This window comes from Poecilia formosa, unplaced genomic scaffold (assembly GCF_000485575.1).
Source record: "Poecilia formosa unplaced genomic scaffold, Poecilia_formosa-5.1.2 Scaffold59, whole genome shotgun sequence".
In the NCBI taxonomy this organism is placed as follows: domain Eukaryota; kingdom Metazoa; phylum Chordata; class Actinopteri; order Cyprinodontiformes; family Poeciliidae; genus Poecilia; species Poecilia formosa.
The window spans coordinates 697,203-722,327 of NW_006799998.1; the positions used below are offsets into that span (position 1 = coordinate 697,203).

The 25,125-nt window shown below is 35.5% G+C and overlaps 2 protein-coding genes and 1 long non-coding RNA gene across 3 annotated transcripts in view; all 3 read left to right on the forward strand.

The window, feature by feature from the left end:
• The window catches only part of LOC103139253 (hemicentin-1-like), a 16,525-nt gene extending 3,391 nt beyond the window's left edge, over positions 1-13,134 (forward strand). Inside the window, exons 5-20 of the mRNA XM_016672330.1 lie at positions 117-422; positions 1,387-1,650; positions 1,811-2,104; positions 2,595-2,870; positions 2,946-3,224; positions 3,303-3,323; positions 3,451-3,565; positions 3,653-3,710; positions 4,479-4,794; positions 8,526-8,930; positions 9,231-9,554; positions 10,102-10,362; positions 10,447-10,731; positions 10,877-10,991; positions 11,795-11,852; positions 12,382-13,134. Of these exons, the coding sequence (XP_016527816.1) occupies positions 117-422; positions 1,387-1,650; positions 1,811-2,104; positions 2,595-2,870; positions 2,946-3,224; positions 3,303-3,323; positions 3,451-3,565; positions 3,653-3,710; positions 4,479-4,794; positions 8,526-8,930; positions 9,231-9,554; positions 10,102-10,362; positions 10,447-10,731; positions 10,877-10,991; positions 11,795-11,852; positions 12,382-12,741 (3,737 nt within the window). The 3' untranslated portion in view covers positions 12,742-13,134. The remainder of the gene's footprint in view (positions 1-116; positions 423-1,386; positions 1,651-1,810; positions 2,105-2,594; positions 2,871-2,945; positions 3,225-3,302; positions 3,324-3,450; positions 3,566-3,652; positions 3,711-4,478; positions 4,795-8,525; positions 8,931-9,230; positions 9,555-10,101; positions 10,363-10,446; positions 10,732-10,876; positions 10,992-11,794; positions 11,853-12,381) is intronic.
• A 5,351-nt stretch (positions 13,135-18,485) lies between these two features.
• LOC103139257 (sialic acid-binding Ig-like lectin 7) lies at positions 18,486-23,087 on the forward strand. The gene is made up of 8 exons (XM_007553791.2): positions 18,486-18,757; positions 19,120-19,186; positions 19,404-19,778; positions 19,882-20,193; positions 20,644-20,931; positions 21,150-21,288; positions 21,612-21,678; positions 22,225-23,087. Exons 2-8 carry the CDS (start codon positions 19,144-19,146, stop codon positions 22,681-22,683), a joined length of 1,683 nt encoding a protein of 560 aa, XP_007553853.2. The 5' UTR covers positions 18,486-18,757; positions 19,120-19,143; the 3' UTR covers positions 22,684-23,087.
• A 752-nt stretch (positions 23,088-23,839) lies between these two features.
• Positions 23,840-25,119, forward strand: LOC107836447 (uncharacterized). Its single transcript, XR_001662345.1, has 3 exons — positions 23,840-24,146; positions 24,402-24,537; positions 24,999-25,119. It is a non-coding gene; the product is annotated as an uncharacterized LOC107836447 (long non-coding RNA).
• Positions 25,120-25,125: the final 6 nt, after the last annotated feature.

The following is a 25,125-nucleotide window of genomic DNA, read 5'->3' on the forward strand; positions in this document are numbered from 1 at the left end:
ATTTAATGTGTAATGTTTTGTTAGTTTTTTTTAGAATACTTAACACTTGTGGGGGTTATTACACATCTGTCTTAAAATACAATTTTGTATCTTGTTATTAAATATTTGCCCCACAGACCTCAGAAAACCTCGGATCTCTGGTAGAACAACAGTAAAGGAGGGAGACGATCTGAATCTGACCTGCAGTGTGGACAGTGTTCCTCCATCAGTTATTAAATGGACTAAATCTGGAACAGAAACCAACTGGCAGCCCAGCAATTCATCTAGTGCTTTCAACATCACTGAAAACACCATGAAGGCGAAAGATGGCAATGGTTCTTTGTCCGACACTAATGTGGCAGCAGAAGATTCAAGGGTTTACATCTGTACTTCAAAAAATTTGACCAAGAATCTAACAGAACAAATCAAAGTAACAGTAACAAGTAAGTACTTTCTTCTTAATAATTTTCAGCAAGCATGTCTTTTCATCAGAGGAAGTGTTCATGGTTACAACACTTTTACTGAATTACTTGTGTATGTACTTTATATAAGGATTTTATTCCGGCACCAATGTTGTGTATAAATCGTTTTTATATTTCAAAAATATTTAAAGGACATTAAAGAACAAGCAGCATCCTGGGGACAACCAAACACGCCAGACATGTCAGGAATAACATTTTGGATGCTTTTCTTCTGTCAAAGCAAAATCAAGTGTTAGGTTGGCCCAGTAAAAGTCCAAAGATGAATCAAGCTGAGATAATGTGGAAAACCCAAAGTTTGATTTTCAATAATGCGCTATTAAATTTAACTGAGCTTGAGCCACTCTAAAAAGAAAAATGAACAAAAGTTTCAATTTATAGACGTGCAAGAGATTAGAGAAAGTTCGTAGCTGTGAGGACAGTAAAAGTTGATTCTACAAACTATCATCAGGAGGCCGAATTTTTGTGCTTTATGCCTGGATGCTTAAAAAGTCAAAGTCAACTTCTATTGACCAATCAGAATAAGCTTGGTCAATAAAGATATTCTGATTACAAATTCACACCACACTTTTCAGACTTTTATTTTTAAAGTATTTTAATAGTCATGTGGTAAATTTCCACCACTACACAATCAAGTCTTACTTTGTTTTGCCATGTTACAAAAACAATACCAATTAAATAAATATATTGTGGTTTTACTACAACATAAAAAGTTCAAAGGTCATTATCCTTCTGGAAGGCACTGTGCAATGCAGTCTGTACTTATAATGTGACGATAATGTAACAAAAGTTATAAGGTATGACGAGTTCTGCAAAAAATACTGTTGTCGAGTTCAAGTCGACTTTTAACAGGCTATGTCAGCAATTGATTATACAAGTATAACTAAGCTAAACTACACTTACTAAAATGATATTTTGTGATCTACAGATGATTTCAAAAATGCAACAGTGAAGGAAGGAGGTCTGAATCTGTACTGCAGTGTGGACAGTTTTCCATGGACTAAAAACGGAATAGAAACCAATCTAAAAATAGATACTTTAAGTAAAGCATTTACTGCAGTCTATGTGCTGTATGAACTGGCAGAGGTCTCTTCTCCCATCACGAATGAAACAACGGAAGATGCAGAGCGCTATGTTTGTACAGCAACATATCAGAAAAGTACCATGGAAGAAAATATCCATATAGTGACAAGTAAGTATGTTTCAACAAAAATCATTTCCAACAACAGAGGAAATAAGTCTGAGTTAGCTTTTTTTATTTGTTTAGCTTCACATTACATATGGTAGCAATAGTGCAACTGTGTATATTCTTTGTCTTCATATAACATATTTGGCTTAAATATGTTTCACAGGCATAGGAAAACCTCACATCTCTGGCAAGACAACAGCTGAGGAAGATGCTCTGAATCTGACCTGCACTGTTGACAGTGTTTCCTCCTCAGTTATCAACTTGACCATATTTGAAAAAAGCAACCTGCAGACTAATATTTCAAGTAAACTGCAAAACAGCAGTGAAAATCTCAAGCAGGAACAAAGTGGCACTTTGTTCATCAATAGAGTTACAGCAGAACATGCAGGCCTTTACACCTGCACAGCAAGTCTCCCAAACATAAATGAAACAGACAGAATTATTTTAACAGTTACATGTAAGTACTGCATCATTTCTATTTTTTTTTCTTTTTTTGACCGTAGTGCCAAATGCTGGAGACAGAAACGTGCAGACAGTGTACAAAACTTCTTCTGCTTTTTGTTCTTATTCTTAGCCACAAAAAGACTTTCCAAAGGGGAACTTGTTGGTTGAGTGAGAAAAAGAAAAAAATGTTTTGAGTTCCCTTCATTTTCAACCCTTCAAGATCTTACAGTAAAATGATTATGAATAAATTGATTCAGTTTTCATTATATTGTAAGCTAGAGTGAGGCTATCAGCAAAATCAATAAGATAAATAATTTGATGCTCAACAGCTCTTTGTTCTATTTTGCCTATTGTATTGTTAGCTGGGCAACGCTGTTCTGGGCTTTATTTGAATCTTTGGCTTTAAATGTTATCATCTAGCCATACATTTGTTTTAAATTTAAAACATGTTGTAAATCATAAAACAACTTTGCAAACTAAAAACAATTTAATGTCATTTACAGACAGAAGGAGGCCTCAGATCACTGGAAACCAAATGATAAAGGAAGGAGATGCTCTGAATCTGACCTGCAGTGTTGATAGTGTTCCTCCATCACTCATCATGTGGACTAAAAATTCACTCAGCATGCATCCAAGCAACAGAACTAGCTCCCCCAACAACACTGGATCTGCTACTCTTGTCGTTTTCAACATGACAGTAGGAGATTCTGGACAATACATCTGTGCAGCAACATACGAGAACATCACTGAGACTACATATGTAGACGTAAAAGTGACTTGTAAGAAAACATATTTTATTTACAATTAAGCCACACGTGGTTTATCCTAAACTGATTATTATTGTGTGCTTACAGGGGCTCCAAAGGTACTGAATGGTTCTGAATGTGTGCTTCGGTCGGACGTTTTGACCTGTGTGTGTCTTAGTGAGGGATTTCCTCTACCTACCATCCAATGGCCGTTACTGAAAGGCCACACTGAGTACTCCATCACCAGAGTGGTGTCAAACCACACTGTCAACAGCACCGTTACCATAACTGTTGAAAACCATGGTAACATCAGTGTTGAATGTGTTAGCAGCAATGGAAATGGGGAAGCAAAAGAGAACCTCACAGTCCTCTGGACAAAAGGAGAAGGTACAGTTAACACTTGTGCTACTTTTAACTTCTGCTTTAAGGTGCTTATTGCAATTTTTTTTTTTTTTCTGGTGTCAGTACGGACAGATGGCTGTGTAAGTAAGTGCATCTTTTCAGTTCGAAAAACATAGCTGTAAACAATTTTGCTAATTTGACCTTAAATTAGCTATTTTTCCCTGTAAACAAGCAACAGTTGTGTCACATTCTGTATTTGTTCTCCCTTTAGTAAGCAAGCAAAACCCTAATTCAGAAAAAAGTTCCATGCTGGAAATCATCCTTGCCTTTTTGGTTGGGTTCCTTCTTGCACCTATCATCTTCTGTTTGTTCATGAAATTCTACAGGTACATCATACATTTAGAACTTAATTTACATTTTCAACTACAAACATGTATTCAAATCATTACTGTAAAGATAATGTGTCTCCTCAGAATAAAACGGAAGAACTCTGAAAATGCGGGTGAATCTCTGGAGATGATTACGCCACTGGTATGATAAGTATTGATATCAATGATTGTTCTGCTTTTATCTGTGAAATAAAATATCTAATATCTAGTGAGGTGTAATAACAGGATGGTGGGGGTTCAGAACCATAAATAGTTTTTTAATATCCTACACGTCTCTTAAAATTGTAAAATATTTTTCTTTGCAATTTTGTGCATGTTCAGTAAAATGGACAGCAACACATGCTTATCTGTAGAGTCTTAAACAAGCAAATGGCACATCTATGAGCAACTGATTATTCTGTGAGAAAAACAAAAATATAGTCTTCTCTTCAAAAAAAAAGACAAAAAAAAAACATTTTGTCACCTTGCAACACAAGTCTCACCAAATCACTTGATCTTTCACAAGTTGACCAGTTGCTGCCTGTGGCCATGTCCAGCAGTGGGTGCTTACTCAATAAAGCAGCACTGCAGAAATAGAGAACAATCGCAGCGTTGTTGGTCATGACGGAGAGCTGTATGTTACATCAACACCCAAAATTCACAGCCTGACTCTTGACTTCCTTCTTCAGCATTTCAGAAGCATAATAGTGAAAAGTCGAACTCAGTCCCTTAATGGGATCCTAAGTTTATTAAACCAATGACATTGTGAGAACCTGAACATGTCTCAGACCCAAACTGAGAATCATGCGAATTAACCAGAATTTATTGATATTTAGATTCTGAATGACAAAAAAGCATGGGATAGCTTTTCAATGTACAGTCAGTTGTTAATTCTCAACTTTACTGATGTGTTTTTCTTTATACCTGGCAGATGTCGAATGGTCAAGCTTTGGCAGGAGCTCCTGAAGCTACCAACGGTCCAAAGGAATTGGTGTATGCCAACATTGACTTTTCCCTCCTAAACCGGATTCCCACAAAACGGATAAGAAGTTCAGAAAACAAAAACACGGAATATGCAGAAATCAAGACAAACAAGGAAAAAGGTCATCAAGTGGAGATGATGATTGAGGAGGATGGCGAGACGAAAAACTGCGTCCAAGAAGTGAAAGAAGAGGCTGAGGAACCAGTGTACGCAAAAGTGGAGGAACCAGTGTACGCAAAAGTGGAGGATTTAGTTGAGGAGAGTTGAAGATTGATTGTGAGACCAGACGTCCAAGACAAAATCACTGAAAGCCCCTAAAGCTCAAGAATCCAATATGGATGCCATGATTATAAAATACAGTAAGACCTAAATATTAATGATAGTCATGGTTTGCATCTCATGAAACCAGTTGCACAAATCATGGTTCAGAACATCTATCTGTAAAGATGCTGATTTAGTGTTTGAATGCATAAAAGGCAAACCAAATACTTATTAACATATGAGCAAGAAAATCTCCCAAATTTCCTGACTTCAAATAAGAGTGTGTAAGGCTGATGTCTCGTAGAGCCGCGTTGATGTTTCAATAGCCATCATGCCTTTAAAATGTCAACTGGCTTTAATTATAAACTTAACTTATTTTTCATGAATGCTATTCTTTTGGTGTACAACATAAAATCTGCATGTAAAGCTTCAATACAATGTATTTATAACTTGCACATTGAGGCACTTGACACATGGGTCCGTTATGCAGGACGTCAGCACGGTGAAATAAAACTCAGTGGACTTCTTTTTCTTAATTTATTAGGTGAGATTAATTGTAAAAATGTTTCTTTCACATTTTCCTTTATGTATAAGTTAGTATTTGTACAGATCTTTTTAATACATTTTTAAACTGCTACATTTGGACTTTTATTAATGCTTGTTATGTCAAACTAAATCAGGCAAACACATGCATCATTTATTGTATTTTTACAATCTGCAGCACCACTCATGACCTTGAAGATGCCATTCCAACGTGATCCCCCCATTTGGATGTTACACAATGTCGTAAACTGGTTTCAACTAATAAGCTCCTAATGTAATCAGTCAAAGAAACAATTTAGAATTTCTTTAATTAGAAATAACGTATTTTATGTAGTGTACTAAGAGAGATCCTAAATTTATTGAATGTGAAATTGAACTTGTTACCCGTTACCATGACAGTTCAAAGGCAGAAAGAAAACAAAGAACATATAAGACTCTATGACTTGGAGAACATGTTCAGGAGGTATTCAAATAATATGTGATGCAGCTTTTTAAATAGAATTATATTTATATTTATTTTAGTATACTCTCACTATGTCATTCACAAAATTGTTCACCCTTTAGATTTGTATTGCTCCCATTAATCAGTTTACACTGTACTTGATGCTTTTCTATGATCCTGCAGGTCAAAACTGTGACTAAAAAAATAACATAAAAGTATTGTGACATAGCTCATCGAATATGGCATATTGTGTTTATATATTTTTATTGTATTCATTTTAAGTAAAAGCATAATAAATGTACTTGTTGGTACCAATACATTTGGAAAATGTCGTTTTCTAATTTTTTAAGACTCAATCTCACAACCATCATGATAATACATTCTCTTTCAAGCCCAATATGTAAGGTTTTTTTTTTCAGTAATAACTAAAAGCATTAAACCAATCTCTTGCCATGTCTTAAAACACTTTTTTTCTTCTTCTTTTTTTGTTAAAGCAATGTTAGCTTTATATTTTAGACACTGTTTTATTTGGCCAGAATTGTTAATTATACCTGGAAAGTGGTTTTGTAGTATTCATCTCTGTCGCCACCTGCTGTGGACTATTATCAGTTACAATAAGACAGTAATATTTATTCATTCTTTAATACCATTTGTAACACCCAAAACAGCAAGGTCGTGGAATACAGTTAAAAAAAAAAAGAAAAACAAAAGGAAGTTGACACATTTTTGATAGAGTTTCAATAAGTACCATAAATCAGAAGTTCATACAAATGAAAGCAGCCACCAAAGACGTATAGATTGTTTGTTAGGTGAAGATGAAATCACATTCAACTCTGACATTTTTGCTGCGTGGTAATTAAGTTATAACATCTGCTTCACAGTGCAGCCCAGTTAAAAACACAAAGTCAGACTAAACTTCTCTTGTTTAAAGGTCAGGTAGGAGTAGCAAACCTATTTCTCTTACTGTTTGGATGTCTATAGATTGTACTATTTTTATTTGGAGAATTTGTCATTTTGTTTTTTTATTGGCTTTGGGGTGATAATTATTTCTCAGACCTATCAGGAGGTGCGAATAAGTTACACATTTCTATAGATTTTACATTTTAAATATATACCCCACCAATTCAGTTATTTTTTTAAAGTTTTATTTTGAGTAGTTCTCTAGCGCCATCTCCTGTTAAATTTAGTTAGTTGCAATAACTAAATTAAGTGAAAATCACCTCAAACACACGTGTGTTTCTCAGTTTATATTGGATGTCGTGAATTAAAGTATCAGAAGCACACAAAGACATAACATCTTCGTCTATTTTTCTTTTCGTAACGAAACACATAGAGCTCTGGTTTAGTTTGTGTATTTTCAGGCAGAGACGAAATAATGAACTGCCTGAAAGGACATGAACCTAATTTGCATCTGATATTCTTATCAGTGGTTAAAGAGGAATTAGTGCTGTGTTCAAGCATTCCATAAATAATGACATTTTAAAGAAAAGTGTCAGGGTATGCATGGTTTCTATGACTAATCAACATGTCAAAGTATGACTTTGACTAGTCTACTGTCAACTTTAAGGACATTCTGACAAAAAGACAGCATAGTGCATAGATGGAGTGATTTTAATCAGACATAAATCAACAAAAAGAAACATTTTCTTATTATGATAAATCTTGGGAAAATCTTTCTTTCAGACTTTTGATGTCTGAGTTTTTGGGTTTTCAAGTTGGAATCCATCTTTCCTTCAGTAATTCTGAGAACAATGAGAAAAATACAGCAGCAATTAACAAGTTGTTTTTCAAAATACAATGAGCATAGAGTGTAATTTAGAAATCAGGGCCTACGTTTGCAAAAAAACGGATTTTTTAACAATGTGGTAACAAACTTCCTGACACGTTGATGTTGCTCAAAAAGGAAATGAGGCAAAAAAGAGAAGGAAGGCAGAGAAACCTCAGTGAAGAAGGTTTTGGGAAATTTTCAAAACAACAAAATATAGAAAACAATAATTCATGTTACTTTATGTCCTCATGCCTTTGGTAGACATCGGTCTGAAAGAAAAAGTATGAATTAACTTGTTAAATGTGAATGAAAGTCTGGGTTAAAATCATATTGAATTAGGATGGTAAAGACCACTGCATTAGCACATAGAGTTAATTATACCTTTAACTAATCTGTTGTAAAAATCTATCTTAATTTAGCTGACTGCCAGAAAGAGCCACTCCTCATGATAAAATGTCTCAATGGTATAATTGAGTAAAAAACAAAACAAAACAAAACACTTCCTGTATTGCTATATTTTGGCATCTCAAAACTGAACTTCCCACTGAAGACATTTCTGCATTTTAATGCTGCACTGAAGGAACAGGAGAGTAACCACGAAAGAATCAAACCATGTTTACTTTCTTCTGGATGACATTGCTTTTCTTTTTGTGGGGTTCCACCAAAAACACAGGTATCAGGAGCATTTTCTTTCTTTTTTCTTTTTTTTAATGTAGTGCTTAAAGCAGGTTTTATGTGACAATGTTTTACTTTGATATTAAATCAATTTGTTTAGGTGATTAATGTAATCATGAAATGTTTGTTTATTCCTCTCAAGTTTTTAAAAACTTATAATCCTGACACTGTTACACAGTTTTTTGTTTCTGCACTAATAAAAATTATTAGTTAGATGAAAATAGCCTCAGTTTGCAAAGGTTTTGTAGTAGATGCCACAGTTATAACAAAAACAAATGTATTACTATCTTTTCTTTCACATTAACAGTTGAATCAGCCCTTGGAAGACCGGTCTGTTCCGGTGGATACTGCATTACTCTCAATGAAGGAGAAATAACAACTGAAGCTGGACTGTGTGTTGTGATACCATGTTTCTTCACCATGGCTGATGGATTTACACCAAAAGCTATTGTCTGGTTTAAATGTGAACCATGGAGAAGGAGATGTGGTGATTCTGATGTAGTATTTCACACAAATCGTAACAAGGTTCCATCAGAATTTCTAGGACGAGTTTTACTGTTGGATCCTGATGTGAGTCAGGGGAACTGCAGCATCATGATCAATGACCTCAGCACATCTGATTCTGGATCATATCAGCTCAGAGTTAATGGTTTTTACCAAGGAACGGCAGATGGAGTTACGTTCCCTTCAAGAACAAGTCTCTCTGTTAAAGGTATGAAAGGCAATAATAAGAACATCTTTTTTCTTTCAATTTAGTGATTTGTATAAATACACAACATGTTTCAAGTCTTTTTTTTATTACAGCATCTAAAAAAACTCACAAGAAACTGTCAGTGTTTGTCGACCTCTGTTGGCAGATTGTAGGAACTGCATCAGTACCTAAGCAAATCCACTCCTATTGCCCCATGAAAATATTTTTTAAAGCTAAGCTAAAATTAGCTTGTTCCATTTAGATGTAAAATAAGTAATAATGTCTCCACTTGATTTCATTTATCAACCATGTTTTCATCAGATCTAACCCAAAAGCCCTCTGTGATGATTCCTCCACTGACTGAGGGACAGCAGGCCACTCTGACCTGCACTGCTCCTGGTCTCTGCTCTGGGTCTCCTCCTAAAATCACCTGGATGTGGAGAGGAAAAGGAGAAATGGAGGTTAACATTACAGGAAACATGGCTGCTTCTTTTAAAACTGAGAATCTGACTGTTGTCACACAGAGACACAGCTCGATTCTGACCTTTAACTCTTCAGCTAAGCACCACAACACCAATGTAACCTGTAAGGTCAGCTTCACAAGTGGCCTAACCACAGAGGAGACTGTGACTCTGAAAGTAAACTGTGAGTATATTATTTGAATGGTTGTTGGTTTTCTGATTTGCCTCATCGGTTAAATGTAGGGAATTTATAGGCTACAGGATGTTTAAAATCACTGTGGATACAAATGTGAATTAAGGTGATAGTAAATACTGAGCCTGCAGTGACTAATGTTTACCAGACGTTTGTTCTTACAAACTGAGGAAACCAATATTTACCCAGTTTGTGAGAAAGTGTCCTTTGGAAACCCAACCTAACCCCTAATATTTTTTTTCTAAAATGCTCGAAAAGAATCATTGCCTATGTCAAACACTGCAAGTAATAGAATATCAGGAATATTTTTATAAATTACAAAGCATTTTTGTTTATTCACATAAGATTTTAAGCTTTAAATCTACAGCTTTCTAGTTTCTAGAAAAGACATCAGAGTGTTTCCCATTTGTTCACAACTGATTTATTTTGCTGAATCCTAACCACCTGTGAGCCAAATCTACCTCCACTAAAAGGTTGGAGTATGATCTTTTTTTTTTTTTTTAAATACACTGTTTAAAATGCAATGTTGGTCCCACAGATAAAAGTCAACCTCAGATCACTGGAAACACTATTGTGAAGGAGGGAGATGATCTGAATCTGACCTGCAACGTTGAAAGTTTTCCTCAATCAGTTGTTGTGTGGACTAAACATTCAGCAAGTGAGATTTACCTCCAAAATAACACAGGATCTGCAACACTTGTCATCTCGAATGTGACAGCTCCGGATTCTGGGCGATATGTCTGCACAGCGACTCACCTGAATGAAACGGTGTCTGCATATGCTGATGTAAAAATTACTTGTAAGTAAACCTCAGAAAGGAGCTCAGGGTAATCACACACTCATCTTACTCTCATAATTTATCTTTTTTTTTTTTTTTTTTCAGGGTTTTCAAAGATACTGAAAGGTTCTGGATGTGTGCTTCAGTCAGCGCTCCTGACCTGTGTGTGTATCACTGAGGGGTTTCCTCTACCCACTATAACATGGCCGCTGCTGAAGGACCACACAGAGTACTCTGTCATCAAGACCGTGTCAAACCACACCATTAACGACACCGTCACCATACCCCTTAAAAATCGCCATTATGTCAGTGTCGAGTGTTACAGCAGCCAAGGAAATGAAGAAGCAAAAGAAAACCTCACGGTCCAAGAAGACTTCCCAGAAAAAGAAGGTACATTTTCACCGCTTCCTGTCACATCTGCTTTGACATTCTGTGCTGCCTCATTTCAGATGACGAAGTCAGTGCAGTGATCTATATCTACGATCTATAATAGCTTGGCTTGAAGCTGTTTTCTCTCTCTGTTTTCCCCTCGCAGTCATTCAGTCCAAAACTATTTTAGAAAAGATTTCCAGCCTGGAGGTCGTCGTTGCCTTTCTGATTGGGGCTCTACTTTCAGCTATCATTTGTTGTTTGGCTGTAAAATGCAGCAGGTACGTTGTTCCAGTTTTTAATTGACATCTGTGAATATTTTCACACATAAGAGTAAAGATAAATTTGTTACTTTTCTAAAATAAAAGTAATCAACTGCCTCAAAAAAAATAAATAAATAATAAAAAAAAAAATCTACATTTCCTAGAGTTACTGAAATTAAACTAGAAAAAGATAGAAATATGGCACTATTTTAACGAGTGGCAGCAGCTTCTTCGTCACAATAAGACGCGCTTTTACTTAGATGCAGTTTCTCCTGTTCTTGCTGAGTGAATTGCTCAAACTGTCTCAGGTTTGAAAGGCTGCGTTTTTACACTACACTCTCTGATCCTTTATAAACTGTAGGATTACGATCAGGACAGTTTCTTTTCTCAGCCATTTGCTGCATATTTTGGGACATTGTCCTGTTGGAGAGCTTATATGCCCCTATGTGGGTGAATCTGTCAGAGAGACATTGCTTTTGCCTTCTCTGGTTTATATTCAGCCATAACAAACTATCCTATGCCATGTTTGTTACTTCCACTTTAAATACATTAAATAGCCGATGGAAAGCTAAAAATCACTTTTCTCAATCAATTTTCTTTTCTTTGTGGAATAAGCGACAATCTATTTTTAAGTTGTTTTTTTTTATTCTAGCTTATCACATACTAGAGGAATGCTGATATACATTAGACAGTTGCTTTTACTGAATCCCTTTTCAGGAGAAATAAAGCATTCTTTTAGTAAACTGTAAAGATACCAGCATATTGATCTTCATCTGTATCAGTTAATCTGTTGATGTAAAAAAATATATATTTTTCCACAGGAAGACACTGAAGGAGTCTGATGAAACTCTGAAGATGATCTCTCAAGAGGATCCACTGGTACCTTATGTTTGTACTGCTACAAGCAAAACATCTAATGATCAGTTCAAAATAATCTGAAAACGAATTCAGGGTTTTCATGCGCAAATAATACTACCATTCATCAGAGCTTAATTTTTTTTCTTTTCTGAATAACAATTGCATTGCCCTCTTTAAAAATATAAATGTGTGAATATTTGACATCACTTCTACAACAAAAGTAAAATTATGGCTGAAAAAGAAAAAATAATCTCTAAACACTTTTGCAGCTCTTGTAGTATATGAGAATTATTTTGTTGGTGAAAAGATCAACGGAAACAAAGATTTGGCTGTGATTTAAGCAGCTGCATGTCAGCGTCTCAATAAGCTTTAAAGCTGTTGAGCAAAGATTCATCAATGAGAGCTATTCAACTTTTCAGACCGGTCATAAATGAATCACGGATAGTGGAACAAGCTGTATTATTAGGTGTCTGAAAAAAGAAAAAAAAAACATTGTGTGGATTCTCTGTGATGTGTTATTTTATATCTAGTTTCTCCCTGTACCTGACAGATTGTTCAAAATGACAAATCCCATGTGCAAGAGGAAGCCAAGAACTTACCGATGGCAGGAGAGAAGTCAGCTTCCGAAATGAGCAAAGATCCCAAAGACGTGCAGTATGCCAGCATTGATTTCTCCGTCATGAAGCAAAGGCGTGCAAAAGAGGCAGCAAAGGAACGAGCGAGCACTCTGACTGAGTACGCGGAGATTAAAACTGGACCAAAAGAGCAAAGTGAAGACGGCAGTAAAGAGGGAAGTGAGACGCTGGAGGGCGAAGAGGAGGATTTGATGACAAAGCGTTGTGTCTCAGAGGAGCAGACTGAAGTGGAGGCAGTTTACTCCACCGTCAAAGATGTTTTGGATGAGATCTAAGAACTTGTCATTAGCTAGGTACATATGTTGCATACATGCACTTATCCTTCATCACACGCTCATCTTAAAGTTTATAGTAAAAGGAGGAGAGGCTTTAAGTAAGGTGATGTTTGCAGCAATGTCCTGGGTGTGTCATATGTTTTGCTGATTCCAATTTGGCAGCAAGGTTAAAAAAAACATGTATAGATTACTTTCACACTAGAATACACATTATATCATACTGGTACATGTTTGTAATCCAGCTAAAAAGTAAAATGTATTCATACTGTAAATATATAGCTATCTATATATGGTTTCTCAGACAATAATGATGTTTGAAAATGATATGATGTCAGTTGATTTGTTTATGTCTCATTTGTCTGTATTTTCTAAAAAAAAAAAACGTGTTCCAAATACGTCTGTATTTCTGAGTGTGTCAAAAATCAGACTGGGATAGAAAGTTAATGTATAACAGCTTACTTAAAAACATTGATCAGTGAACATAATAAAAGTTGTTTTAAGCATTTTGGAAAGACTTCTAAAGAGAGCCTTCACACGGAGTGTACTGTCAGAACAGGGAAACAACAAAGAATGCCCAGACACTTCATTTTGATTAAGCAGGAAGAAGAATGACCAAGAAACTAACCTTGCATTAAGGTTAGTTAATGCAAGGTTAACTCTTTGATGGTTCGCACCATCAAAGAGTTATAGTACTCTCTTATTCCACAAACAAAACCTTTCAATAGTGGATTGACATGTGTGCAACACGTGACAAATCATGTATCTCCAATGTGCTTACAACACTGGACATAAGACTGATGAGTCTATGAATAATGTGGGGAAGTAGCCACAAGCCCTGGCTTGGCCCTCATATTTTTTGGTTTGTAAAATAGTATTTTATTTTGTTTTCTTTCTTGTAATGTTGTAAATTTACCAAAATAAAGTTCATCTGAATGAATAAACGAATGAATCTGAATTAATCAACATAAATGTGAAAACATACGATTTATTTCCTGTTTTTATAGAACATAAAGTGTACGTATTCGTAGTATTTTAAACATTGAATCTTTAGAATCAGTTGACGTGCTATTTGTCGCCCTCTTCTGGTATATTTTAGGAACTGCAACATATGCTCACAAAGTCCAGCTTACTCCCATTGTAAAATCTCTCAAAATAGATCATTTTTTCAGCCGCAAGGAACAATTAATATTAAATCCATTAGTTTCAATCAGAAACCAATGCAAATCAATTGATCACTCAATTGATTTGCCACACTGACCTTTGAGTTCTGGGAGATTATTTAGATTAATATGGACATGGAGAGGGATGCCATTTTGTCAAACATTACAGGTAAATGTACTGCTTTAAAAATGGAAAATCTAACAGTTTCCACAGAAACTCAGCTCAACACTCAACTTTTAACTATCAGGTTAAAACAACGACACTAACATCACTTGTAAAGTCAGCCACAGAGGAGACTGATTCTGAATATAAACTCAGTTTCAAAAGCTATGCGGTTTATAAAAATCACCTTGTTTCTTCTTCTAGCTTCTAAAAATAATTAAACTTCTTAGTAATAGCTTCTTTTAGAAGATTTTAGCCTCTCAAAAAGCTAAAACGAAATAAAAGAGAAGCTAAAATTACCAATGATACCAGAGTAAAGGTAGCTGGAGCTCTTCATCTAAACTTCAGTGTAGGTTTCCCATATAGTCAAAGTATGGGCTAAATATAAGAAAGAAAATAAGCTATAAAATTACATTCTACCACTTCTGCAGTTGTCTGTAGTTGTTTAGGTTGTAAAATGTGCACCATTATAAGAATATAAGACATTATCATTTCTACAGAAATCATCATGTTGCACTACAGTTGCACTACAGAAACTGAAACAAACTTGAACTTGTTTTTATGCGTCAACTGAGTTCAAAACAATCATTTCCTGTAAATACAAGGAAATGATCTCTTTTTACCAAGTAAAAAATAAGCTCCGTTTAACAGAAAATGCATTAATTACAAATGGTAAGAGACGAGTTTAACTGCAACAACACATGAAGGATCTATTAAAACAGAGGGCTGTGGGCTTTTTGTTCATGCGACAGAGTTTGTAGGAAACTGGCTCAACCCCAAATTATGCAGAAACTATTCTTGTCTGAAAGGTTGCTAAGAATGATAATAGTTTTCTGTCATACGTAATGTGATGTTTCTAATTCTTTTATAAATGGTGATTTGTTTTGTTGTTTGTATATGCAAGGTTTGAGCGTTTATTGTGGCCAATATGGTGAATATGTTTAGGGCTGTGCTTCTCGAAAAAGGTATTAACGTTTTACTTAGTATTCACACAGAATTGACGTGTTGAAATGGTGCCTCTTCTGAGAACCAAGTGACAGACAGACTTATGTTACAAAGAATCGTTTTGCATTTAAACTTTAACAGAAAATCTAAAGGGTTTGAAAGAAAAACAAATGTCATAATTGTTATTCTAAATATTTAATTTCCCCAAGAATATAGAATAGATTCCTTATTTTTTAATTGTGTTGGTAAATTTGGATGGATATCCAGGGACAGTGAAATAAAATATTTGCAGTCCAAACAGTCCAAAAGTCAAACATCCACTGTCACTTGAAACTACTTGCTTATTAAAACCCCTGGAAATATTCAAATCCATTTTAAAGGGGGCTATTCAAAGGAAAAACATTTTGGATTCATGCATCAAGACAAGAGTGATTTCACATCCACATGTATGAAACATATTCTGGTTCTTCCATTTATGTGTGCACAATGTTTTAGTAATCTATGCTAGGGTTTCTCAACCCTGGTCACCAGGTCCTGCTGTCCCGTGTGTTTAAGTGCTTCGTTCCTGCCACAAACCTTACTTTAATGAATACATGATTATTAACACACTTCTGCAGCACATAATGGGATGCCGACAAGGCAAAAGCAATCACTTGGATCTGGTTTACTGGAGCAGAGACAGATCTAAAACATGAAGTCCTCTGAGCCCTGAGGCCCAGCACTGATCTATGCAACTCTTTGTAAAGGCTGCCAAAAAAAAAAAAAAATAGAATTTTATTTGCATGATCATTTTGTTTTGCTCTTTTCCCTCTTTGTCCTTAAAATAAACTCATTTAAAAGAATCTGTGTTGTTACCTAGCAACAAAAGGAGACTTCAAATAATTTGAAATCCAACTGTTATGACAGTGGATGTCCCGAGTCTGACTGTTAGAGTTAAAAATGTCCCTCCATTTCTCAGCATGAGGAGCGAATATTACCCCAGTGGAAATGTTTCTCACTACATATGCTGGATAAGCCAACAAGGGGATTTCAAATATCAAAGCTTTGTATTCTCAAACATGTCTGCACAGCACCTCATGTTCTCTGTCATTAGCATGGTGACAAACAGCCACCGCATCTCTAAAAGGCATGAGAACATCAGTGTTGCATGCTTTGATAATGAGGAACCAAAAGAAAACATCACAGGCATACAAGACTCTGACAAAGGAGGCCCATTTTCACAGCTAAACCACGACTTGTTACCTCTGCTTTGACATTTAACTCTCTTGCCTGACTTCTTAATATGACCATTGTGGGAAGAGGACCAAGTGTAGTCCATTTCAACATTTACAATGGCATGGTTTGAAGCTGTTATTTCAGTAACACTTTATTTGAAGGGGTGTGCATAAGACTGACATGACACTGTTATAAACATGACATAACACTTGTCACAAACATAAAGAAGTCTTTATGAATGTTTATGACAGTTGTCATGAAATGTCATTGAAAGTCCATTAAAAATGCCAACTTTGCATTAAATTATCATAATTTACAAAATCATCCAAAGTTGGTACTTTTAATGGACTTTTAATGCAACTTTTAGAGCAACTTTGCATTAAAAGTGTCATTATTTACCGAATGACACTTCATGACAACTGTCATAAACATTCATAAAGACTTTTTTATGTTCATAGCAGGTGTTATGTCATGTTTATGTCAGTCTTATGCACACCCCTTCAAATAAAGAGTTACCGCTATGTTGCCCTTTCGGAGCCCAAAGTTTGGTTCAAACGTTTCTTTTCTGATTAAGGTTCTACTGTCAGTAAGCATGTGTTGTTCCACTATAGGATGTAACGGGTAAAGATTTTGATTAATTCATATATTTCCAGGTTTTACCTATTGATATTTCTATAAACTAGCTGTTGAAATATAAAACTGCACAATGGGACAGTTGGTCGTGTTGTTGCCTTGCAGCAAGAAAGTCTTTCTGCAAGAGGTTTGCATTTTCTCCCTGTGCATGTGCGGGCTATTTGTGGTTACTCTAGCTTCCTCCCACAGTCCAGAAATATGACTGTTAGATCAAATGGTATAAGTGTGTGTGGTTCTTGGTCCTCTATGTCTCTGTGTAGTTCTGTGATGGACTGGCAACCTGTCCTATGTGTACGCCGCATCTCAGCCAATGGCTGCTGGACCAAGGCACAGGCCCCTCTGCAACCCTACACGGATAAGTGGACATAGACAGCCATACTGCTCAAAAACCCACAGAAAGCTACAGTTCTTTTTAAATATTTCATGCATCCCTTCTTTTAAAAAGCTTTTTTTTTCACATTTGGTACATTTCTGATTCAGATAAGTTATTCATGCACTTCAATGCAAACTTTGTTCTCGTGTTATGATTGCAACTGACCAATATTGCCCTTGTAAACAAAAGGAGGAACTCATCACTATCAGCAAATGATACTGCTGTTGTCATGACAAAAAATACTCTTTAACACTTTTTAAAAGAGCCCTCTTTAGTGATATTATTGGAGAACAACTTATCTCTAGATATAATATACATAATACAAAAAAATTACTTTCAGATGAATCAGCAATATCAAAAAACAACAGATGAAATAGGTGCAACAAGTTCATTTTTAATTCTGCTAAGTCTTAATTGTTTCTAATCACCATTACTGAATGTGCTAAGCAGCTCAGGAGTCAGTGTCTCATATCGTGAAGAAAAATGAAGCAATTGACATAAAAACTGTTCAACATCCTTCTCCCATCAAATTTTGTTTCCAAGATTCTTAATTGTCTGAATTTAGTTGAGCTGCAGTGTAATCTTCCTGTTTGTTCCTGTTAATAGAAAAAAGTCTTCCACTACCATCATTACGACACTAACAGAAAAAGGAAATGGGAGTTTGGATTTGAACTGGGTTGCATTCTTTAGGAAAGGTGACATTAAAACTAAAGAGTTACTGGTAGTGAAAATATGGACTTTCACAACATGCAGAAGTTGTGTTAGAAGTGACTTCCACATGGAAATTGTGATGATGTCCATCTTTATGAATTATTATTAGGTTGTATGAGGTGGATGTTTGATCATTTTATTTTATAGATGACAGTGATAATAGCACTGGGAGGAAGTCACAACATGGTAACAGTTTAACCAAATATGTAAAAAATATTTGCAAAAAGTATTTTTGTGAAAGTTATATTCCGCAGCTTTAAATAGTTGTTTACATGTTGCCTCATATGGCAGGACATTTTTCGTGAGATGACATATTGCCATTTTAGGCAGTGTGCGGAGAATAATTAGGTTTGACCCTTGACAGAGAAAGCAGCTGCACTGAAATAACCTGATTCTATGCACAATATATAGTACAGTGTTCAATTAATAATGTGATAATAGGGGAAATATTTGTTGCCATCTTAAATTAAAAATAAGTTCTCTATCTTCATCCAGTCAGTTTAAAATTATCACTTGAAATAATTCCTGTTGTGGCCAGCAGGAGGATGACAACAGTCGATGTTCACATCCAAACCCCATACAGATTGGCCTGCACACCTGGGATTCAAATCACCTCGCAACTGCCTTTGGCATTGTAGCAAAAGCAAGTTTGTTTTCAGGAGGAACTAAGAAGCAGTGATGTGTAGCGGGACTTCCTGTAATGTAAAGAACAAAGATGTAGAAAAGGAGGAGGAAGAGCATAAGAGTCAGTTCAGAGAGGAAGCAGAAAGCAGAGGTCAGTGAGGGGGAACTAGCTACAGATTCAGCAAGAAAAAGGTAAGATTTTTCATTTTCAACACAATCTCTCTGATTCTTATAATGACTCTGTTGTGATGTCCTAATGTTAGTTTTTAAATGAACCATATTTACTGGGCTAAATTCACAGTTATGTCTATGTATTTAATTATGCTGATGATGGTTTATAGCCTCAGATAAGAAGATTTTTGTCAAGTTATGTTTACAAACCCATTAAGTAAAAATACTTAAAGCAATATAAGACTAATGGAGCTTACCACATCCTGTTTTTAAATCTGGGCTGACAGGTATGAAGGGGTCTCTGAACCAGGTTCACTAAAATATTATTCTTGTGTCCTAATTTCTTTTTATTCAAGCTCAGTAATAGAATGTGTTCTTTCCAGGGACAACTGTCTTATACTGACAAGATGTTTGCTCTGATTTGGGTAACTCTGCTCTTTACTGCAACAGGTAAAAGAAACAATGTTTAAACATTTTTAATGAATAATAGCTTTTTTTATTTAAATGGCTGTATAAAATACAATTATTAAACTGAAATGTAAAGTGAAGTAATGAGTGTCAGCATATTATACATAAAATATTATGTATACTATGTATAATGGGTCTCCTCATTTATGAGTCTAAAAGTTTTTTGTTGCTGGTTTTCTGTTTCTTCTTTTCATTCCAGGTTCAGTGCAGAGCGATAACAAGACATGTGAGAGTAAACCATTCACTCTTACTCTAAAACCGACACACCAAACAGCAGCAGCTGGACAATGTGTTGTTTTTGAATGTTCATTTGAAAATAATGTCACCAGCTTTGCTTGGTGCAAAACTGACCAATCTGGAGAATGTAACATAGAAATATTTAACTCTAGTAAAAATAGCACAGCCGGCTCTGAAATTGGAGGTCGAGTGTCTTTGCTGGAGCCTGATCTAAAGAAGAAGAACTGCAGCATCATCATCAAAAACCTTACAACTTCAGACGCTGGAGTTTATAAAATCAGAGCTGGAGCTGCGGACAACTGCACACATGTTTCTAAAGCAAACATTACTGTTGAAGGTATACATGAAAACAGTTAAAATAAATTAATAAAGTAGCTCTCATTCCCATTCACAGGATATAATGTCTCACCAACTATCTTTCATTTCTATTCTTCAAACAGTTCAGGAAATAAATATCACATCAGAGATCGCCCTTCTGGAGGACAAAAACATGACTTTGACCTGTTCAGTTCCTGCTTTCTGCTTTGGATCTAAACCTCAGTTCACCTGGATGTTTGGAGAAGAAGGAAAGAAGGAAATGCTGGCAATCACAGACAATAACACTGAATTCATGATTAATATGATGAATCCCACACAAAGCCACACCTCAAGCCTGACCTTTAAACCCTCAGCTAAACATTACAATATGATCGTTACCTGCAAGGCCGACTTTCCTGGCAACACATCCATAGAGAAAACTCTTAACATGAGCTGTGAGTATTAATGAAGCGTTTTACTATTTCACTTTAATATTTACTTTAGAAAAATTGTTATACACACACACACACACCCCCCCCCACACACACACACATATATATATATATATTCCAGTAATATATTACTGATATAAATTTGTTATAAAAGTATTACTGATTGCACTTTAAAAATTAGGTAACTTTATGTTATTAAAGGTAAAGTTTAAACAGTAATGATTTCTTGGTTAATGTCAAGTTGTCATAACAAAGACAATTTGAATAATGTCAACTTTGCATTAAAAGTGTCATAATTTACCGAATGACGCTTTATGACAACAGTCATAAATATTCATGAAGGCTTATTCATGTTCATGACAGGTGTTATGTCATGTTTATGAAAGTGTCATGGCAGTCTTATTCACCCCCCTTCAAATAAAGTGTTACCAACTTTTTTCTCTGTGTTGACAGTTTCCCCCAGGATCAGCAGCAGCTCTCGTTGTTGGACTCAGTCAAATCTCCTGACCTGTGTTTGTATTAGTGAAGGGTTTCCTTCCCCAAACATCACTTGGTCGCTGTTGGACAGCATCTCTGAGTACAGCCTGTCAACCAATGTCTCAGCACTCTCAGTTACAAGTAACATAACTGTGCCTTTAAAGAAATTTAGCAACTTTACTGTTGAGTGTGTCAGCAGGAATAATATTGGTGAAACCAAAAAAAACCTTTCCATCTCAAAAGCAAATCAGCCAGGAAATTCAAGTAAGTCTTTTCAAACAGATGCTGTACATTAAACTGGAAACTTGTATTGTGTATAACATTCGATTTATTTTACTCCAATTTTACAAATGGTAGATACTTCTGACAAATCAATTAAGTAAATATTTACAACTACAATATAACCAAAATATTTCATTTAAGCTTGTATTATTTATAAAATTACATTTATTTTACTCTGATTTTTTCTTTCTCTCCTGCAGATCATCAAAATTTATTCAGTCGTTTGGTAGAACTTTTTAAAGGAAAGATGATTTCTGTCCTGATTGTTTTCGGAGTTGGATTTCTGACCGGATCACTGGTTACAACCTTGATTGCTTGCCTTGTGGCAAAATGCCACAGGTACTGTGTTTTTTTGTTTTTTTTTCAATACATTTTACATAACTAGTCAAAGTTTTTCTGCCAATGAACTAATTCCATTATTTTCTTCTTTTGCATGTATCCTAAAAAAAATAACTCCTCCAAACATCAAGAGTTATTTTTATCATTTATTTGCAATTATCAACTGCAGTCATTAAACTGATTTTGAGAAATGATTTATACTGCCTAATAAATTAATACTTTTCAGATTATAATGTGTGACAGTTCTGCAGATTATAATGTGACAGTTCTGCTTTTGTTTTGTTTTTTGTTTTGGTCTTGACCCACCTTTGATTGCTTTTTAGAAACAAAAAGAAGAACTCTGATTCTACTGACGAGCTGGAACTGGTAAACGCTGAAGCTGTTTTCAAGGTACTTTGACCTACTCATTTTTAAACATGGCAAAATGTTGGGTAGTTTACTTATAGGATTTATCAGAACACGTAGTAAAATAATGAAGATATTAGTTTTGACTGTATTGACAATAATCCAATTTCATCAATTTAATATCTAATTTACAACAATGTTTATGTTTACATTAAAAATGAGTTACGAAGCTCTCTTGTAATAAAAAAAATGATTTTGATTAAAATTGTTCTGACAGATTTCCATATTCTACAATATAAAATTAAAACAGTCAGTGTATCTAGCAGTTTTCCACAAATCAGCCATGTTTTGTCACATCAGTGGATTCTCATCAAAGGTGATGAAGAAACTAAACTTTTAAAAAGTCATCTTACATTAGCATTGCCAACGAGCTAAACCTTGATTTGGAACTTCAGTAGAGAATATTCTGGAAATATGTTTGACTTGTTGTGAATTACTTCATCTTCATTCATCTTCACATTATACATTGTCTTTGAACAGTTAATTTGCTGACTATTACCTGACATGTTTAATTCTTACATTTTACAATAGGACTGGGATAACGAAGTACCTCACGTAGAGAATAATGGTGTCCTTGACATAATGGCACAGGATGATGAGACCCTCGTTTTCCAGGATGATGGCATCCAGAACCAAGCGGCTGCAGAATGTGAAGAGGAGCTTCATGGGGACTTGACAGACTTGGACATGTCACCAAAGGAAGCCGTGTACTCGGACATTGACTTCTCTGCACTGAAAGAGAAGGATCCTGCAGATGCCAAAAAGAAAGAGGATACGACAGAGACTGAATATGCCGAGATCAAGAGAGGGGAAATGGAGGAGGTGCAAGAAAACGAAGGAATGGACTGTAAAATGTTGGAGGGAATTGATGAAACGGAGGTGATGATAGAGCATCAGGAGGAGGCAAAACAGAATGTGGTGGCTGAAGAGGTAATAGGAGAGGCTGACCCACTTTATCACAACAAAAATGAAGTCATGGATGAGAACTGAACACTGTACATACGTCTTTCCTCTTTATAGAAGACATATTTGCATGGGAGAGGCATTTCTTGCATTTTTGAGAGCTTATATTTAGAACAAGTAAAGCAAGAAGGTGGGTGAATATGTAATGAGCACTTGAAGAACAAAAAATAAGAAGCTATTAAATTCAAGCTTGTACAAAAGAAACGGTAGCATGAAGGCAAATCAGAAAAAAGCTTGAATCCTCTGACAGTTTGCATTTCAACACCTTCAGCAGCTAATTCGTCCTCTGACTAGTCGAAGGTGATCAAGCTGAATAATGGAAAGTTACATAACGATGTCTCAGGGTTTTAGTATATGGCTGGCTGGCGTTTGCACAAAGCAAAAAAAAAAAAAAAATCCAAGTCAGATTCCAGTCAAGCTTCTTTTTTACAAAACAAATATTTTTATGTAGCATTTTATTTTTTATTTTTTTAACAAAACAATGCATTTTGACAAGCTATTATGTGTGTTATATTTACTATGTATAGAGTATCAGCTGAAATAAAATGTGTCTTTCTTTTGGCAGTACCTTTGTTGTATATGCACGTTTGCTGTAACAAACTGAGACATTACACTTCATTGCTTTGAAATGTAGGATGCAATTTTCTTGACCAAAACCTACTTCCCTTTTTGGGCATGTGAGAGGTGTAAGAGTGGTCTAAAATATTTGCTACATTAGAGCCTTGAAACTTTGAGCCTTGAGTCTTGAAACTTTGACTCAAGAGGTTGGCTTTAACATTCCGACTTCTTATGTGAGACTCTCTTTTTTTGAATGTGTGTAAATTTACAAACTGTGACCATTTTTAGCACCAATGATAGGAAAGTGTCACTCTTAGGTAGAATGTGTAATATAGAAAGAAATGGACAAACACAGTGGAGCCCTTTGGGGAAGTACATAAATATTCAACAGAGAGACTTCGCTGTGAACAGAAGCTGTAGGTATTGCACCATATGAAACCTAAAAGGTGCTTCCTCAAGATGAAAACTCCAAGTAATGATTGCATTCATCAAGTAACAGTTATTTTTCTCGACACCCTTACTGCTGAAAAAAAAAAAGTCATTTATAGCACTTAGTGTTATGCACATTTTTAAAATCTATGTTGAAGGAAATGACAGAGCGTACTACACTGTCGGTGCCTCAAGATGGCTAGTTTCCTCTTTGTTTATTTATACACCAATGTGTTTGTGTAAGTGCCCTAAACTTCCCTTTCCTACAAACTACAAAACAAGACTTTGCTATTCTTCTTGCAATAAGTGTTTGAAGTCAAATGCATAAAAGGTAAACTGCTAAAGTTAAGTTTGTTACTGTATTTTTGTGTAGTTGGTGAGAAGGAAGCCGAGATTAGGCAACAAGGGTGCATACCAAAAGAGGGAAGAGGCAGGGGAAGTAAAGAAAGAGTCTCACATTAAAAATAACCAGAGAGAGAAATACAGAAGAAAATGGCTTGCAGGTAAAAGGCAATATATTTATAATTTCTTTCTAGATCAATTTAATGAAGTATTTGTTGACATTTTTAAAATGTTAGCCATCGTGTGCTGGGTAAAATAGAAATTATTTCACGGGGACTGAGTAATACCCATAGATGTGAAATTTACAGCTGTTACTGGGGAGTTTCTGGGTGCTTGAATGAATTCCTGTGGGACTGGTGCAGTCAAATTTCTGTGTGAATTACATGAACATCCTGTATGAACATCTGTGTTGACAGGTGTGGCTCTTCCTGATTCAGTTTGATCATCTTTGTATACGCAAGAAAAACTTGTCTTCACCCAGAGAGTGACAGGACTAAATCAAGATGTTTATCCTCACTTGGCTAATTTTACTCTTCATCAGTTCCAGCTCAGGTATAAAGCATATTTCAAAAGAACTCTGTTACTAAAAGTAAATGAGCCTAACTCTTTAAATCCACAATGCCTTGTTGAATACTTTTAGCCTCTCTTGTCCAGTTCCCTCTCATCATTACAACATAAAACTGAAGGGCAATTTTTAGTAAGATTTGCTAATTTTAACTAGAGCTATTAATGTGACGTGACCAAAAAAGTATGTGGGTGTTGCATTTCTACATTTCTGTTTCAAATATATATGCTGTACACGACTACATGACTACAGAAAACCCAACAACAAACGGTCTAAGGAACATCTGAGTGACAACACAAGAGATTAATAAAGAAGTTTAAAAGACATTGGATAGTCTATTTACTTCGTATTTGCATTATTCAGCAAAATGAATGACTACATTAGCTGTTGCTCTTCGCTTCCTTATTTACAGTATCCCCTTTCCAAAGTATAGCTTTCTATGTTTCAGCCTCTTCAGAAATGAGTGGAAGCCTCACACTGATGATTCCACCGCTGACAGAAGGACAACAAACCAATCTGACTTGCACCGCTAACCCCTGCTCTACCGGCGAAACTCCTGTCTTTGCATGGAAATG

Bases quoted from the DNA above. Each gene is read 5' to 3' on its own strand.
- LOC103139257 (XM_007553791.2), top strand. From the start codon at position 19,144: ATGTTTGCTCTGATTTGGGTAACTCTGCTCTTTACTGCAACAG. The intron at 20,194-20,643 runs GTGAGTATTAAT...CTGTGTTGACAG, and splicing joins GAAAACTCTTAACATGAGCT to TTTCCCCCAGGATCAGCAGC. The intron at 21,289-21,611 runs GTACTGTGTTTT...ATTGCTTTTTAG, and splicing joins CTTGTGGCAAAATGCCACAG to AAACAAAAAGAAGAACTCTG.